Consider the following 18,023-nt stretch of genomic DNA (forward strand, 5'->3'; position numbering starts at 1 on the left):
CTCTCTTTCTCTCTCACAATAAATAAACTTAAAAAATAGTGTGTGTGTAGATATCTACATATATGTATATGTAGATATATGAGTATATGTGTGTATACACATATTTGTATATAAATATTTAGTATACATACATGAAAATACATATTATATGTTTATGTGGATATACGTATGCATACAAAACTGATGGTAATACATATTTGCTTTCCTTCCTTCCTGACTTGCTATTCATTCACATCTTCTACCTCACAGCTGGGTGTTGTGTTTAGTTGGAGGAGGTGTTTAGCGATACTCCGACATTCCAGATTTGGGGCAAGTGTCTGTACTGGTAAATGGCAGAGCTGGGCCTGGAGCTCAGCTTATCTCTCTTGGCCAGAATTTGCTGCCTGACTTCTGCACGAGTGTCTGAAGCAAGCTAACTGTATGTCCTTTCCAGGTGTTAGCTGAGGTCCTCACCGGCATCCCTGCAGTGGATAATGACCGAAGCCCAGTTTACCTGGTAAGGGAACCAGTGACTTTGGGCACATAGGGGGAGGGGGAGGGAGGGCTGGGACCTCTACTCATTTTACAGATGGTTATGAGGTCTCAGTCTAGGGTTTGGATTTGCAAGCTAACCTTAACTTCTCCCCTACTTACCAACCAGCCAAAAATTTATTTTTTGTGCTAAGAGAACTTAGAATGTTTAGGGGGAACTCACTTCTTCTTTCTACACATACAGTAATCAAATAGCATTTCTTTTCTTTTCTTTTTTTTTTAATATTTTTTACATTTATTTGTTTTTGAGAGACAGAGTGAGACAGAGTATGAGTGGAGAGGGACAGAGAGAGAAGGAGACACAGAATTCAAAGCAGGCTCCAGGCTCTGAGCAAGCATTCAGCACAGAGCCTGACGCGGGGCTTGAACCCACAAACCATGAGATCATGACCTGAGCCGAAGTCGGACACTTAACCGACTGAGCCACCCAGGTGCCCCAAATAGCATTTGTTTTCAAGTTGGTAAAAGTGAGGGGCGCCTGGGTGGCTCAGTCGGTTGAGCGTCTGACTTCAGCTCAGGTCATGATCTCACAGTTTATGGATTCGAGCCCCACATCGGGCTCTGTGCTGGCAGCTCAGAGCCTGGAGCCTGCTTCTGATTCTGTGTGTCCCTCTCTCTCTGCCCCTCCCCTGCTCATGCTGTCTCTCTCTCTCAAAAATAAATAAAACATTAAAAAAATAAAACCTTAAAAAAATTTTTTTAAAGTGAATTTCAGCCCTCTTAAATGGGTTTATATAATAAAAACAATAATTTCCATTTTGAAGGTTCAAAGAATTAGCATTCCCAGGTTTATACATACAGTGTCATTTCAAAAATATAACAGCACAAGGGCGCCTGGGTGGCTCAGTCGGTTAAGCCTCTGACTTTGGCTCAGGTCAGATCTCATGTTCGTGGGTTCGAGCCCCACGTCAGGCTCTGTGCTGACCGCTAGCTCAGAGCCTGGAGCCTGCTTCTGGTTCTGTGTCTCCTTCTCCCTTCTCTCATGTTCTGTCTCTCTCTGTATCAAAAATAAATAAAAACATTAAAAAAATTTAAAAAAACAAACCAAAAAATATAACAGCACATCCAGACCCTGTCTTTGACACTTTACATATATTATCTTTCCAAGTCATCTCAACCCCCTACTCCCCAGATTATTAGGGTGGTTGCGTTCACCTGCACTTGAGCAAAGTAGGCTCTGAGGTCTGCCTGAGGTCTCAGCTTTACTAAGTGTCAGAGCTGGATCTCCATGTCAGGTCTTTCTGGATCGTAGATCCTGGGTTCCCAACCCCGACATTCTGCTGACTGTTTAATTTTCATGACAGCGCAACCATATGAATTCAAGATTACTATCATCCCCATTTTGAAGATGAGAAAACTAAGGCCAAGGTGAAGATATTTGTCCCATGCCCCCCAGTGAGATCTGTGGGAGAACTGGGATTTGAAGCCATGTCTTCTGCAGAGCTCCAATTTCTTTTCATCAGTTTGAAAAGGGAGCATCCTTTCATGACTTGATGCTTTTTTGTGACTGGGCCCCAAAAGCATTCCCTGGGCCCTGGGGTGGGGAGGTGAAGGCCTTGCTACACACAGAAAGCCAGACTTGTCCCTTTGCTGATCTCCCCAAGCTCTGCCACTTTTGGGCCACCTGGCCCCAGATACTGCACAGAGGTGGGTTTTAGCACCTCAGATTTGGTGTGGAGCAATTTGAGGTGGCTTCTCCTATTCTGACAGTTTTCTTTTCTTTCTTTCTGTTTCCTTTTGTTTGCATTTTATTTTGTTTTTAATTAATTAATTAATTAATTAATTTTAAAATTTACATCCAACTCAGTTAGCATCTCGTGCAATAATGATTTCAGGAGTAGATTCCAGTGATTCATCCCCTCTGTATAACATCCAGTGCTCATCCCAAAAAGTGTCTTCCCTAATGCCCCTTACCCACTTAGCCCCTCTCCCCAGCACATTCTCTCCAGCAACCCACATTTTGTTCTCTGTATTTAAGAGTCTCTTATGTTTCAGGGCACCTGGATGGCTCAGTCGGTTGAGCGTCCAACTTTGGCTCAGGTCATGATCTCACAGTTTGTGGGTTCGAGCCCCACGTCAGGCTCTGTGTTGGCAGCTCAGAGCCTGGAGCCTGCTTCGGATTCTATGTGTCCCTCTCTCTCTCTTCCTCCCCTGCTCATGATCTGTCTTTCTGTCTCTCAAAAATAAATAAGTGTTAAAAAAAGAGTCTCTTATGTTTTGTCCCCCTCAATGTTTTTCTGTTATTTTTGCTTCCCTTCCCTTGTGTTCATCTGTTTTGTATCCTAAAGTCCTCATATGAGTGAAATCCTAAGATATTTGTTTTTCTCTGACTAATTTCTTTTAGCATGGTACCCTCTGGTTCTATCCATGTAATTGCAAATGGCAAGGTTTCGTTCTTTTTTGATTGCCAAGTAATACTCCATTACACACACACACACACACACGCATACACCACATCTTCTTTATCCATTTATTTGTCGATGGACATCTGGGCTGTTTCCATACTTTGGCTATTTGGACAGTTTTTTTGAAGTGAATTCCCTAGCAGTCCTCTGGGTCTCTCTGATTAATGTCACAGGAGAAGGAGGCTTTCGAGACATGTGAAATTTTCTAGGAGGCAGTTTTTGTTAATGGTTTCTAAAAATGTGGAGGAAGGGACGCATGGCTGGCTTACTCAGTGCAGCATGAGACTCTTGATCTTGGGGTCATAGTTCGAGCCCTATGTTAGGCTTAGAGTTTACTTTATAAAAATCTGGAGGGGATAACTTTTTTATATCTTAATTAAAAAACTAAGATTGCACAGGTATTTGAGTCAGAGATGAAAGCTGGTGACACCTCGTGTGGTCCATGGTGGGAGGAAGCAGGCCTTTCCCTCACCCTCGAGGGAGTGTTTCTGGCCGCAGTGTCTTCAGAGGTCATTGCGTGGTTTCCATCAAAATTTGAAATGGGTGCACCTTCTGATGCAGCTATTTCACTTGTACAATAGGGACACATACAGACAAGGGAGGAAAGACAGATGGACAAAAACATTCATTGTGGCATTACTTATTAAAGAGCTGCAAACAAGTGAAAGATGTGTCCTCTGGGAAGTGGTTAAAGAAGTTACAATATACATAATGAGGACAACGTGTATAATGTGATCGATTTTGACATATGTGTATGTCTGTGAAATCATCACCGAGTCAAGTTCACGACTGTGTCTACTATCTCAGAAGTTACGTCTTCTCCTTTGTAACCCTCCCCACCCATCCCTCCCACCCCTGCCGTCACCAACAGCCATTGATTGCTTTCTGTCACTGTACAAGGTTCCGTTTTCTGGACTTGCACATAAAAGAAATCACAGAGAGAGTGCTCTTTTGCTGTCTGGATTTCCTACTCAGTGCAGCTATTCTGAGATACAGCCACGCTCTGTGTCGGTGGTTCGTTTCTCTTTGCTGAGTAATGTTCCACTGCAGGGAAGTGCCGCTGTTTGTCCCATCCCCTATTGATGGACATGTGGGTGTTTCCAGCTTTTGAAAAAAAATTTTTAATGTTTGTTTATTTTTGAAGGAGAGAGAGAGAGACAGAGAGTGAGCAGGGAAACAGAGAGAGAGGGAGACACAGAATCTGAAGCAGGCTCCAGGCTCACGGGATCATGACCTGAGCCGAAGACGGGCGCTCAACCAACTGAGCCTCCCAGGCGCCCCACAGGTTTTGATCATTACCCATACAGTGCAAGCACTCTTGTGTGTGGGTCTCCCTGTGAACATGTGCATTCGTTTCTGTTGAGGTATAATTGACAGTTGTGAGGTGTATGGAATGTATAAGATAGACAGTTATGGAACCAACATCACCACAATCAAGACATAGAGTATTTCCATCATTCCAGAAAATTCCCTTGTGCAGTTTTACAGTCAGTCCCTTTTCCGCACTTCCAGCCCCTGGCAACTACTGATCTAATTTCTGACCACATAGTTCTTTTTTGGAGTATCAGATGAATAGAATTAAGTGTACAGTGTGTACCTTGTTTGTTTTTGGCTTCTTTCAAGTTAGTGTGGTACTTTTGAGATTCATCCATGCTATTGTGTATACTAGTCATTCATTTCTTTTCTTCCTGAGGAATATTCCACTGTATGGATGTATGACCATTTCTTGATCCACCAGTTGTTGGACATTTGGTCCACTTCCAGGTTTTGGCAAATCCAAATAAAGCTAACATAAACATCTTCTAAAAAAATAATGAGTAAGGCATGTATGTTCTGATAAGCAAATATCTCCAAGTGAAAAAAGCAAATTCAGAATATGTTTACAGTTTAATCCCATCTTCAGTAATAAATAGATGAATGAATAAAAAAAACTTTTATATTTTATTTGCAAATTGGGGATAAATAATAGTACCTATTTAAGGGGGTTTAGTGAAGGTTAAGTAATACGTACCTAAAACAGTGACTTAGAGCGACCCCTGGGTGGCTCAGTCAGTTGAGGGTCCCACTCTTGATTTCAGCTCAGCTAATGACCCCAGGTTGTGGGATCAGGCCCAATGGCAGGTTCTGTGCTGAGCGTAGAGCCCGCTTAAGATTCTCTCTCTCCCTGACGGGCACCCTCATACACTGTTGGTGGGAATGTAAACTGGTGCAGTCGCTCTGGAAAACAGTGTGGAGGTTCCTCAGAAAACTATCCATAGAACTCCCCTATGACCCAGCAATCGCACTGCTAGGGATTTACCCAGGGGATACAGAATTGCTGATGCATAGGGGCACATGTACCCCAATGTTCATAGCAGCAAGGTCAGCAATAGCCAAAACATGGAAAGAGCCTAAATGTCCATCACCTGATGAGTGGATCAAGAAGATGTGGTATATATACACAATGGAGTGCTACATGGCAATGAGAAAGAATGAAATCTGGTCATTTGTAGGAAAGTGGATGGACCTTGAGGGTGTCATGCTAAGCGGAATAAGTCAGGCGGAGAAGGACAGATACCATATGTTTGCACTCATAGGTCTAACAGGAGAAACCTAATGGAGGACCAGGGGGAGGGAAAGAGGGAAAGAGAGTTGGATAGAGAGAGGGATGCAAAACTTGAGAGACTATTGAATACTGAAAATGAACTGAGGGTTGAAGGGGAAGAGGTGGGGGAAGGAGGTGGTGGTGATGGAGGAGGGCACTTATGGGGAAGAGCACTGGGTTGTATGGAAACCAATTTGACAATAAACTATTAAAAAAAAAAGATTCTCTCTCTCCCTCTCCCTCACTAAAAAAAATTAAAAAATTAAAATAAAAAAATACCAGTGACTAGAATATAGTCAGCACTATGATTACTGTTATTTTAATAACTCTTAAGTGGTTGCTTGCCACTATAATAATTATTATATATAACTAAATATATAGCAAAAGCAATGATAGCCATAAACTTCTGTAGCAGAAGGTCTAGGATAATATAATCCAAACCACTAGTAGGTGTTAACTTTTGGCGAGTGAAACTGAGGGGATAATCTGTATACTTGGTTCAGAAAACCCAACCACACAGCTAGCGATAATGGGCTTCTCTCCTCCCCTTCTCTGGCCTCAGGCATGGCCACTTCTTGAAAGTGGCCCCTTTTGTTATGCACAATTTCAAACATGCACAGAAGTCAAGAGAAGAGTATAAGGAATCTCTATACATCCATCCCATCAGTTATCACTATCATGTTTTTCTTATTTCTTTTGACCTCAAAAACTGTGTGTGTGTGTGTGTGTGTGTGTGTGTGTGTGTGTGTGTGTGCATAGCCGAAGGGCTCCTGGGTGGCCAGTTGGGTAAGTGACTTACTCTTGATTTTGGCTCAGATCTTGATCTCATGGTTGGTCATGGATGGAATTGAGCCCCCGAGTCAGGCTCTGTGCTGGGGGTGGAGCCTGCTTAATATTCTCTCTCCCTCTCCACCTGCTCCTCCCCCCCTTCTTCTCTCAAAAAAGAAAGAAAGAAAGCATAACCCACATATTATGTTATTCTACCCATAAAATATAGTGTTCTTAGTTCCTTAATATCATTTAACGCCCATTCCATATTTAAATTTCCCAAGTTGTCTCAAAAAATTTTTTTTAAGTTGATTTGTTTAAGATTGCTACAAACAAGGTCCACATGTTGCCTTTAATTATGTTTCTTGAAACTCTTTTTTTTCTTAAGTTTTTTAATTTAGATGCTCTTTATACTCCATGCAGGGCTCAAACTTATGACCCCAAGATCAAGAGCTGCATGCTCTTCTGACTGAGCCAGCCAGGCGCCCCTTGAAACCCTTTTAGTCTCCAACTGCACCCTTCCCCACTTTATCTTCGCACATATTGCATTTTTGCATAAAGTGAGTCATTTGTACTGTACACCGTCTCATGTTCCGGATATTTATGTTCTTGTGGTGTTCTTGACTTATTTCTCTATTCCTCTTGTGTTGAGACTTGGTTAGATTCATGGTCAGTGCCGCCTCCTGGATGGGGCTGGGCACTTCCCACTGCGTCACAGCACGATGCACGTAGCGGGTCCTCCTCCTTCCAGTGCTGAGGTTCATCAGTGAGTCCAGGCAGAGTTGCTGACTGCACTGTGTTTGCTAAGTTTCCCCATCACTCTGCTCGTGCGTCTTCTAAGCATCTCTTGATGACTCTTGCCAGATGAGATCCCTGATTGCACTGGGGGATGTCCGGTGGAGAGCTTCTTTTTCTATCCTTCTTTCCTGGCAGCCAAATTAATAGTTTATTGCCAAGTTGGTTTCCATATAACACCCAATGCTCTTCCTCACAAGTGCCCCCCTCCGTGACCATCATCCCCCTTCCCCTTTCCTCCTCTCTCTTCAGCCCTCAGTTTGTTTTCAGTATTCAAGAGTCTCTCATGATTTGCCTCACTCCCTCTCCCTAACTCTTCCCTGCCCCCTGCTTCCCCTTCCCATGGTCCCCTGTTAGGTTTCTCCTTTAGACCTATGAGTGAAAACACATGGTATTTGTCCTTCTCTGCCTGACTTATTTCGCTTAGAATGACTCCTTCTAGGTCCATCCACTTTGCCACAAATGGCCAGATTTCATTCTTTCTCATCCGGGCAGTCATTTTGAACAGTTTCTGATTCTGTTTCAGATGGTGGTAACCTCAATATCTGTAAATAACACCCTTCTGGTATTTATTGATGTATCAACCTTAAACACCATGATAACTTTTAAAAATATGTATCTATATTTTGGGGCGCCTGGGTAGCTCAGTCAAACATCTGACTTCGGCTCAGGTCATGATCTCATGATTTGTGAGTAAGAGCCCCGCGTCAGGCCCTGTGCTGACAGCTCAGAGCCTGGAGCCTGCTTCGGATTCTGTGTCTCCCTCTCTCTCTGCCTTTCCTCTGTTCATATTGTCTGTCTGTCTGTATCTCAAGAAAAAATAAACATGAAAAAAAATATTAAAAATATATTTTAATGTTTATTTATTACTGAGAGAGAGAGAGAGAGCACAAGTGGGGCAGAGGCAGAGAGAGGAGAGGGAGACAGAGGATCCAAAGCAGGCCTACACTGACAGCAGAGAGCCCAGTGCAGGGCTTGAATTCATGAACCTGATCATGACCTAAGCCGAAGTTAGATACTTAAAGACTGAACCACCCAGGCATCCCTATATTTATATTTAAATGTATATTCATATTTTATTTACAGCATGGTGTTCCATCAATTTCTTCATTTTATATAGTATAAAATATTGTACAATATTTATAGTGCATGTAGCATATTGTATATAACATAAAGTACATTGAAATGTTGGCATATATTTACATGAATAGCTATATAAATACATATATTCTATGAAATATAATTACAAATATATACATACATAAAATATTGCTTAACATATACATTATATATAACAGAATATACATGGAAAATTTATATTACATGTTTTATTATGTACACAAATATAAAACTTAAATGTAAATGCTTCATATGTTAATGTAATGTACAATATATTAATGTGTGATTATATCAATAAATATACATAATTATAGTACATATTTTCCTATGACATATTTAATATATTTAATCAATGTATTTAATACATTTGTAACATATTTACATATTTTAAGTATTTAAATATATACTTATGAAATATTATCAAACATAATTTATATTATATATGGTCATATATAATATATATGTTTATATAACCATGTTTATAGCATATCTTCTGTGATATGCATAGTTCAGATTTCTGCTTTCTAAGTAGTATAAAATGTTATAAAACTTATAATATATGAATATAAAATTTATAAAATATGTAAGTATACATAATATTTATATAGTAGATCTCCTATTAAATATATATGGGTTAGGGAAGCCTGACTGGCTCACTCAATACAGGATGTGACTCTTGATCCTCAGGGTCATGAGTTTGAGCCCCATGTTGGGTGTAGAAATTACTTAAAAAAATAAAACTTTACAAAATAGTAATACGGGGCACCTGGGTGGCTCAGTTGGTTGAGCATCTGACTTCAGCTTGGGTCATATCTCGTGGTTCATGAGTTCGAGCCTCACGTCAGGCCCTGTGCTGATAGCTCAGAGCCTGGAGCCTGCTTCGGATTCTGTGTCTCCCTCTCTCTCTGCCCCTCCTCCACCCATGCTCTGTCTCTGTCTCCAAATTAATTAACATACACACACACACACACAAATAATGCTTCTCCAACTTTAAAAAATAAAAATACATGAGTCAAAATCCTACACCTAAAATATGTATTTTATATCAAAAGATAGTGCCTGTAATTGTTAATAAGATTAAATTATTAGTGTAAATAAAGTGTTTAGCATGTAGTGCTATAGAAATGATAGCTATTACTGCTATTTATCATAGTCACTATAGACTATTGAATCCTTATTCAGTGTCGAGTATCATATTTTATGCTTTAGATGTGTTATATCTTTTTATCTTTGTGTTAGTCCTATTCTCCCCATTTTTCTGATAAATCAACTGAGGTCTATATTAAGCCCCTCCTTTGGTGATACTAGTGTATTATGGAATTCCCTGTACATGTAGGGAATTTAGCAGTTCTCCAGCTCTGGCTTTTTCACTTATTTCTTGGATCCTTGTATGTATTTATTTCTTAAAATCCTGTTTTGTACGAGGTTTTGCAGCTCTGGTGTGCTGCGGGGGATGATGGGGCAGGTGTGGGTTGAATCCCACATCCCTGCAACTCACTTGGAGTGTCTATCCTCTTCTTTCCACAGAAGGATTTGCTCCTCAGTGAGATCCCAAGCAGCACGACCTCACTCTGTGGCAGGAAGACGGGTTTGGAAGAGGTGATGGCTCAGGAGATCTGCCAGAAGTACCTGGAGAAGAGGGCCGGGAGGCTGCTGGACGACTGTGCTCGGGCCTTGGCCATGGCTGCCTGCCTCTGCCTGCGGAGGCGGAACACCAGCCTGGCGGAGGTGAGCCTCACTCTCAGCCTTTCCCCTGGCGAGGAGCGTGCCCTGGGTGGGGTAGGCCTCCCATCTTGGTGGCCCTATGGTTCTGCTTTACCAGGGACTGGGTCAGCACTCGGGGTCAAGCCCTTTGCCGAGATGTGATTTCATAGACCAGGGCTCTATTTGGTTGCAAGCAGCACAACTTAATGGAGCTCATAGGAGCAAAGCAGGGAAGCCAGTGGCCAAGAGTGGCTTGGGAGCCTGAGGGCCATGTGCCGAGGGCCTCAGGAAGCCCAGGATCCCATGCTCAGATGTTAACAGAGCTCTGCTTTCTTGGAATCTTCTTGATGCCTCCTCTCCTCTCTGTAGTAGGCTCCCTTTTCTTTACCTGTGTTTTATTATGTAGGTATTATTTATGTATTATGGTTCTACCCCCATTGGGAGATCAAGTCTCCAGGTCCCAGTTCCAGTCTCTCAGTGCAAGAGCCTGTTTGGCCCCCCTAGAGTCAGTTGTCCTCCTGCTGGCCAGTCAGGAGAGGTGAGGGGAGTATGGTCCAGTTTCTAAACCTGAAAGGGCTGAAGTGCAGAGGAAGGGAGCATCCCTAGCCCTTGGGCTCAGCAGATACCCCAGAAATCAACCATATCAGGGTCTACATCATCTTTCTATCGATGTGATACAGAGTGGTAATTTCCATGGTAACAGGTGTAGACTTGTGGCCCATGTTGGGTGTTTCTAAGGACCAAATAATTGCCTAAGAGGACTCTTTGAGACTACCTGACAGCGATCTTCAGGTGAGGTCTGGCTGGGAGGGGCTCCTTGACGTTACCTCAGGAGTTGCTTTTGGAAGCAAGAGGGCTTGAGGAGTTGCAGGCCCCACCCATGATCACAACCAGACACCCCCTTTTACCTTGCATAATTATGTTGAGTTCTTAACATTTTGTTTGAGGAAAGGGTTTAATAGCTGAAAAAAAAATCTTTGAACACCACCACCATAGCCTAGGCCTGCCATTTTATAGATGGGCAAGTAAAGGTCCAGAGAGGAAGAGATGAGGCCACAGAGTGAGTTTCTTTCTGAGCTTCCTGGTTCATTCCTATGTCCACCATCTTGCCTTGGGATGTGACAGGAGCTAGAGACCCAAGTGGCTGTTCTTTACCCTGAGCTGTTCCTCAAGTGCCTGAGTTGCGCAGTGTTCCTTCAGTCATTCAGTACTTGTGTGCTGGCCGGGGGTGGGAGGGAGGGGTGGCGGGGTGGTGAACAAAGCAGGCCCAGTTCTACTTGTCCAGAGGACTCCCCCCCCCCCACCCAGAAGTGACTGTGAGCAAAGAGAAATCCTAACAGAAGAAACAGCTCCTGCAGATGCCCTGAGGCGAGAGAAAGCCTGGCTTGATCAAAGGTGGATGTGACTAGAACAAGAAGTACACGGAAGTGGCTTGTGGTCAGGCTGCTGAGGAAGGAGGAGCCCAGTAATTTAGGGCTTTGCAGGCACAGTTAGGATTTTGAGGAAGACACTAGAGGTTTGAAGCAGGGGCAGGACATGATCAAATTTATGTTCTGAAAAGATTGGTCTCCCTGAACCACTTATTCTTTCTTCAAGGTTTTCATCTATTCACTTGTTTTTTCCTTTTGTTCAGTGTATTAGTTACAGGACACTTGATGAAACTATTCTAATAAGGAGACACCAAAATACAGTGGTTTAAATGAGATAGTTTATTCTCTTTAGCTGAACAACTTGCATGTAGGCGGTTCAGAGCTGGTGTGGTTGTGCCACTTGATTGGGGACCCTAGGCCGCCTCTATATTGTGGTTCTGCCGTACTTACTGTGTGGCTTCCAGTTCAGAGTCCAAGATGGCTGCTGTAGCTCAGGCCATCACATCCTCATTCCAGCCAGTGAAAGGGGGTTAAGAGGAAGAGGAGAACACACTCCCTACCTACCTCCAAGATGTCACTTGGAAATGTACGCATCACTTTTTCTCACACTCCATAGCCCTAATCTAGTGACATGGCCACAGCTAGCCACAAGGGAATGCAGTTTTTAGCTTAGTGAATATTTATTTGGTATATACTCTGCAGATTTATCCCAAGATTGGGTGTAAACTCTGAAGATTTGTCTCAAGAGATGGCATTTGAACTGGACCTTGAAGGATGAGCAGACATTAGTTATGTGAAATAAAGTGGTTAGGGCATTTAAGGTATACAAAGAGGAATGAGCAATGGTCCTTGTACTCAGTATTTCACAAATAAACTGGGAAGATGAGAGGTTATCTGGGTCATGGACTTGAAGACAAGCAGTACTGGGGTCAGTAGTCAGTTCTGTTACTGGCTGAGTAGCCATTAGGTAGGCAACTTAACTTCTCTGGTCTTTCAAATTTTTTACCTATAAAAACTCACTGTGCATCCTATTCAAGTGTGCTTTGTAAATTGCAAAGGCAATGAGCAAGTGAGATGTGTCATTGTTATAAAGGGTATGTCTGTGTGCCGTGTGTGTGTATAAAGAAATATTCCTTCCCTGCTTCCCTCTGATTTCCTAACCTCCCTAATCAGAAACATCCTCAAGGGCAATATGTATATTACTTAGGTCATTTCCAGTTGAAAGAGATAGAATTAAGTCAAACTCAGTCACTCACTCACACACACACACACACACACACACACACACACACACACACACAAGGGAGGCAAGACTCGGAGGGAGTATATGAATGAGTGAATGAATGAATGAACTTATTGGCTCCTGTAAACAAATAGCAGATAGGAGACCCAGGGTCTCAGCCAGCAAAGGTGTGTCTGTCTGAGTCTTTCTCTGACCTCTGTTTGATTCTTTGTGGGGAATTTTTCCTACTGTGAACGGGTTTTCCATGTGGGTGGGGAGTCTGGGTCTGCCACTAGAAAGCAAATGGGGGGCTTTTCTGAGTAAACTTTAAGTAGAAAAGTCCCAGAGAAGGATTGTGGTTGGCCAGCTTGGGTCACATCCTCAAACTTTAACTCATCAAGGTCAGAGGAATGGGATACAATGATTGGTCCATCTTGGTCATGTGCTCTTTTCAAGGGACTTAGCTGTTTTTCCAGACAAAGCAGCAAGAATCAACGTTTGATTCTTCAGTCTCTCTCTCTCTCTCTCTCTCTCTCTCTCTCTCTCTCTCTCTCTCTCTCTCTCCCCCGAGACCTGGGAGACTTGTAAGATTTTTTGATTTCAGAGAGAGCTCTTGTCTCTCCTTTTCCCAAGGTGTGTGGCTCTGTGGCGGCCGTGGAAGAGCGGTTAAGAGATCAGGAGATGCTACCCCCTTGGAGTGAACTTTCCGAGGGCACAGGGTCTTCCTCCAACACCCCAGAAGAAACAGACGATGTGGACAATTCCAGCCTTCATGCGTTTTATTCCATGAGGGCAGTACCCAGCGCTGGGGCTGTTGCCTCACTCCCCCCTCCAGAGGACAGAGAAGGCAGGCTGCAGGCTGATGGGGGAATGCAGGCAGACCCCTCCTCTGCTGCCTGTGCCCGTCTGGAGCCTCCCCAGGATAGTAAGTATGTGGATGACTGATGGCTTATGCAAGCTCATTTAGGAGTCTCTAACTCAGCCTGCCATTTATTCCTTCTGTCACTGTAATTCACACATGCTTTGATTTTTCAGCTCTTCACTTACCAGCTGACTGCACAAAGAGAAACCTCGGTGGGGGTCATCCTTAATACTTCCCTCTCTCTCTGCCCCTCTACGTCCAGCCCATCACCTAGTCCTATCCATTGGCTCAAATGTCTCTCAGCTCCCTCTGCTTCTCTGCATCGTCTGCCCCCACTTCCCTGCCCCACCTTGGCTAAGCTATTATCTTCTTCCTGCACAGCCTCCCTGTGTCCTCCCCGATCCCCTCTGGCCCCCTACCCTATCCCTTCTTCAGGAACCAGCCAGAGTGGTTTTTAAAACCAACGCACATCACCCCTTGTTTAAAGCCCTTGTGTGGCTCCTCATTGTACTTAGGGACCAAGTCAAAATTCTTCCTCTCTCTCCCTCTCCTATCCAAATATCCCAGGCTTCCTTCTGAAATAAAAATTTGGAAGGCTTGGGCGCCTAGGTGGCTCAGTTAGTTGAGTGGCCAACTCTCGATTTTGGCTCAGGCCATGATCCTAGGGTGGTGGGATGGAGCTCAGCTCAGAGTAGAGCCTGCTTGAGATTCTCTCTCTCCCCCTTTGCCCCTCTTTCCCTGCTCACATTCTCTCCCTCTCCCTCTCTCTCTCTCAAATTAAAAAAAAAAATGCACTTGTGGGGAAGAGCACTGGGTGTTATATGGAAACGGATTTGACAATAAGCTATTAAAAAAAAATGGAAGCCCTTTTCAATGCAGTGTCCCTGTCCACTACTAAACATGCCTTAGTGAATGTCCCAGGTCTCCCATTGGGAGAAGAGAGAAGGGAGAAGAGAGAGAGGGTATAAGTGTTCATGCCAACCTGTCCCACCCATGAGAAGGAGCAGGGAAGGCCCCTCTTTTCTGAAAACGGGGCAGGGGGCAAGGCTTCACTGCAAAGACAGAAGCAGGGAAAATGTTCATTATGTTCAGGACCTGATTCGGAAATGTGATTTAAGTGAGAAACTGACCAAGTCTGACTTCTAAGAATTACAATAATAGTAACTACTTCCAAATGTCCTTTGTTCAAGTTCTTTCTTTAAACTTTCTGTTGAATGCCAGCTACAGAGACCTCGTGGAAAATTGAGATCAATGAAGCCAAAAGGAAGCTGATGGAGAATATCCTCTTCTACAAAGAAGGGAAACTGGACAGCATTGAACTTTTTGGCCCCTGACAACCAGAGAACAGCTGAGGATCCTTGTCTTCAATTGGAAAGATGAACAGCAAATCAAGAAAAAGATCTGAGGCAGAATCAAAAGCTCCCAGGAAACACCCACCATCAGCTTTCCTGGGCAGGGAAGAAAAGTTTCCAGAGCGAGTTGGGGAGGAAGGGACCTCAGCTTTTCAAGACAAAAAAATACATGAAGTCATCATCCTTTCTGGGATTTGTCAGTCAGAGCTGGGTAGCAGGACACTGAAGCGGAAACCCCAGTCCATGGGCCCAGGATGTGGGTGATTTTGTGGTTTTGGGGTGTGTGGTATTCCTGTTAGCCAGCTCATACCCCTCAAGAACTGACGGAGCACTGTCATTTGTACTTCCAAAGTTAAGATCTCTAGGTCACATTTGCCAACAACACCTGCAAACTTCCCTGGCCTGAAAGATTCTTAACTTGTGTGTCCTAATGCAGTTCTTCAAGTCACATCCCAAGGCCTTGAGTTTTACAAGTGCCAGACACCTAGCAAAGGGCCCAGGAGGTTTTCTACTTTCCCCCTCAGAAATCTTGTAACTCACAGATATTTATTTAATGCCCACTTGGCATCTTTATCCTCCCATCCCACTACTGCTAATATTTTCAGTGAAGCTTTTATTTTGAGAGTATGTATTATTTATGAGTGAATGAAGAATCCAGAGAGCCAGTTTTATGTCTGATTCTGCTATTTAAATCACTTATTTAATTTCTGGAAGCTGGGTTTCCTTGTAAGTACACCTGTTTGTTTTCCTTCCCTGGGCTGTTGGGAGGAACAGGTGAGACATGTCTACAGAAGTACTTTGAAAATGCACTTGTCCTGTTTTATAAAATAAATAAAAAGACATTAAACACAGATTTCTGCCATGTACCTAAGGTTTATGCAGCAGGTATTTTTTTTTTTGAAAAGTTATGTTGCAAATCTTTTTGGGAAACATGCAATTTTAAATTCAGCGTGTCCTATTTTAAATAGTGCTATTGTAATGATGTCTTTTTTTTTTTTTTATAAAATAAAAATACATCAGGGGTCACTTGGCTGTCTTAGTTGGAAGAGCATGTGACTCTTGACCTCAGGGTTGTTGAGTTTGAGCCCCACATTGGGTGTAGAAATGACTAGATAAATAAATAAACTTAAAAAAGTATATTGGTCAAGTCAACAGATATTTTGTAATTCGTTCTGTATGTGTCCAGATGGGTTTGTCTGGAGAAGGTGTGCTGCACCAAGGGGTATCATGGAGTGCCTAAGAGTTGTGCGCTGCCTATAAATGTGATCTGTTAAGTTAGGGAGTTACCTGGAGCCTCAGTTTCTTCATCTATACAACGGAGAGAATACAAAGTACCTGTTTCATGGGCTTGTCATCAGGGCAAGGGGAAGAACTTGCCATATGAAAGCATTCAGTAGTTCCCCAAGAAGGTCAGCTTTGTATGGATATGTAGCAAAGACGGGTGGGCTCCTGTCTCAGTGGGCAGCAGTCTGTACTGACACCCTGTTTTAAGCTCTAATGGCTGTGAGGAGTCAACTAGAGTGTGTGTTATACGCCCCAACCAGGACCTGGAATGTGGCAAGCACCTTACAATTCTGAGTAGGGTATTTTTAGGGCTAGTGCCAATAGGGTGCTGGTTATCAAGACATACCAGGATTTCCAGACCAGGGCTTCATATATTTCTGGAGAGGTAAATGAACCACTCTGACAATCTGATGAAAGCTACAGACCTTCTCCCCTCAGCAAGCTGTCAATATGTATATATACATTTGTGGATATGAATTCCAGGGTGGGGGAGCTCATGGGCACCATGATGTCCTTCTATGAATCCTTAGAGGGAAGCCCCCCCACTCCCAAGTTAAATGCATATGACCAAAAAATCCAGTACAAACCATTACATGCTAGGAAGAAAGCCTTTTTTCCCAGTGGGATTTCAGTCTCTTGCTTCTTTTCTCCGGAAGCAACCACTTACTTCCAAAGATCTTCCAAAGATGATGAAAATTTTATCTTTTTGCTGAGCATTGTTATTAGATTTCATTAGAAAATTTTCATTAGAAGATCAAAACTATGAGTTAGACTGAGCTGAAGATGGAGTTGGAATTTCTGGCTTCAGTGTGGGTATGTTTTTTCACATCTCACATCCTTCCTGGCCATTCTTCCTCAACAGTACTTTTGGATTACTTTAGTCTTTCTGCCTGGTATTTCATTCTAAGGATATTCCATAATTTATATAATTAGCTTCCAATGCTGGATGTTGAGGTGGTTTTCACTGTTACTACAAACAGTGTTCCTTCCAAAGATGTACCAATTTACATGGAATCAGTTATGGCAATGCATTTCCTCACATCTTCAGCTACAGTGAATATTATCATGCTTTTTGATGATTGCCCATTAATAGGTGAAAATTTATAATTTTATTCGTATTTTTTAAGTGACATGTGGAGCCATTTTTTTTTCAGATATTAAAGAGCCTTTCATAAGTTCCTTGTTCATTTGTTTCCATTTTATTTTTTAGGTTTTTATTTTAATTCCAGTTAGTTAATATCTGTTTTCATTTTATTGTTTTTATTAAAACATTGTTTGTTCCATTTTAATACTTAATTATCTTACTAAGAACGTTTTTACATATGTGTTGCGAATATATTTCTAAGTATCTTGTCTTTTAACTTTGATATTTTTTGCCCGGCAGAAATTTAACATTTTACATTTTTGTGTCGCCTTTTTTTCCCCTGTGGCTCCTAACTTACAACTCTGCCACTCTTCTGGGTGTGTCACTTGGTCTCCCTGAACCAGTTTCCTGCTCTGCAAATGGGGTCATGATGTTCGTGCGGGTTCGAGGAGACTATCGGAACCTGAACGCGTCTGGCTAACGGTTGCAGCGCTGAGTAGTTGGGAGCGGCACTGCAGGGTCGGGGTCCGCGGACTCCCCCAAACCCGTGGAACGCTGGCGGGCGGAACTGCGGCCCTCCCTAGCTTCGCGCTCTTCGAGCCCACGTGAGTGGCTCCGCCCCGCCTTGCTTCCGACCAATGCCTCCAGGCCTCCTGACCAACAGGCGAGCTCCGTCTTGCTCGGAGTCCCGCCCCCTACCGATTCGAGCAATGGGCGCCCCCTGTTCTGCTCAGGTCCCACCCCTGCCGCACGCCGGGCCGCGGGCCGCAGGGCTCGTTCCGGGAGGCGGGCGCAGCGGAGGCCGGTGTGGCCGGAGCTCGGGCGGAGGCCGGGCAGGGACTGCAAGACTGGAGTGGGAGGCGAGCGGACGGCTGGGGTGGGACGTTCCGGCCGTGGGGGCGGAGGGCCCGGCGTCTGGGCTGCGGCGGCAGGGGCGGCCGGG

The 18,023-nt window shown here is 43.5% G+C and overlaps 1 protein-coding gene across 7 annotated transcripts in view; it reads left to right on the forward strand.

Moving 5' to 3' along the window:
- IRAK2 (interleukin 1 receptor associated kinase 2) overlaps positions 1-15,578 on the forward strand; it is a 61,398-nt gene extending 45,820 nt beyond the window's left edge. For 3 of the 7 annotated variants that reach the window (XM_029917228.1, XM_029917229.1, XM_029917234.1), the window contains 4 exons: positions 434-496; positions 9,730-9,930; positions 13,132-13,423; positions 14,582-15,578. In XM_029917228.1, coding sequence (XP_029773088.1) covers positions 434-496; positions 9,730-9,930; positions 13,132-13,423; positions 14,582-14,694 — 669 coding nt within the window. In that variant the 3' untranslated portion in view covers positions 14,695-15,578. Of the gene's footprint in view, positions 1-433; positions 497-9,729; positions 9,931-13,131; positions 13,428-14,570 lie in introns of all 7 variants that reach the window. The other 4 variants (XM_029917230.1, XM_029917231.1, XM_029917233.1 and 1 more) reach the window with 4 other exon arrangements.
- Positions 15,579-18,023: the final 2,445 nt, after the last annotated feature.

This window comes from Suricata suricatta, chromosome 12, assembly GCF_006229205.1.
Source record: "Suricata suricatta isolate VVHF042 chromosome 12, meerkat_22Aug2017_6uvM2_HiC, whole genome shotgun sequence".
NCBI classification, from domain to species: Eukaryota; Metazoa; Chordata; class Mammalia; order Carnivora; family Herpestidae; genus Suricata; species Suricata suricatta.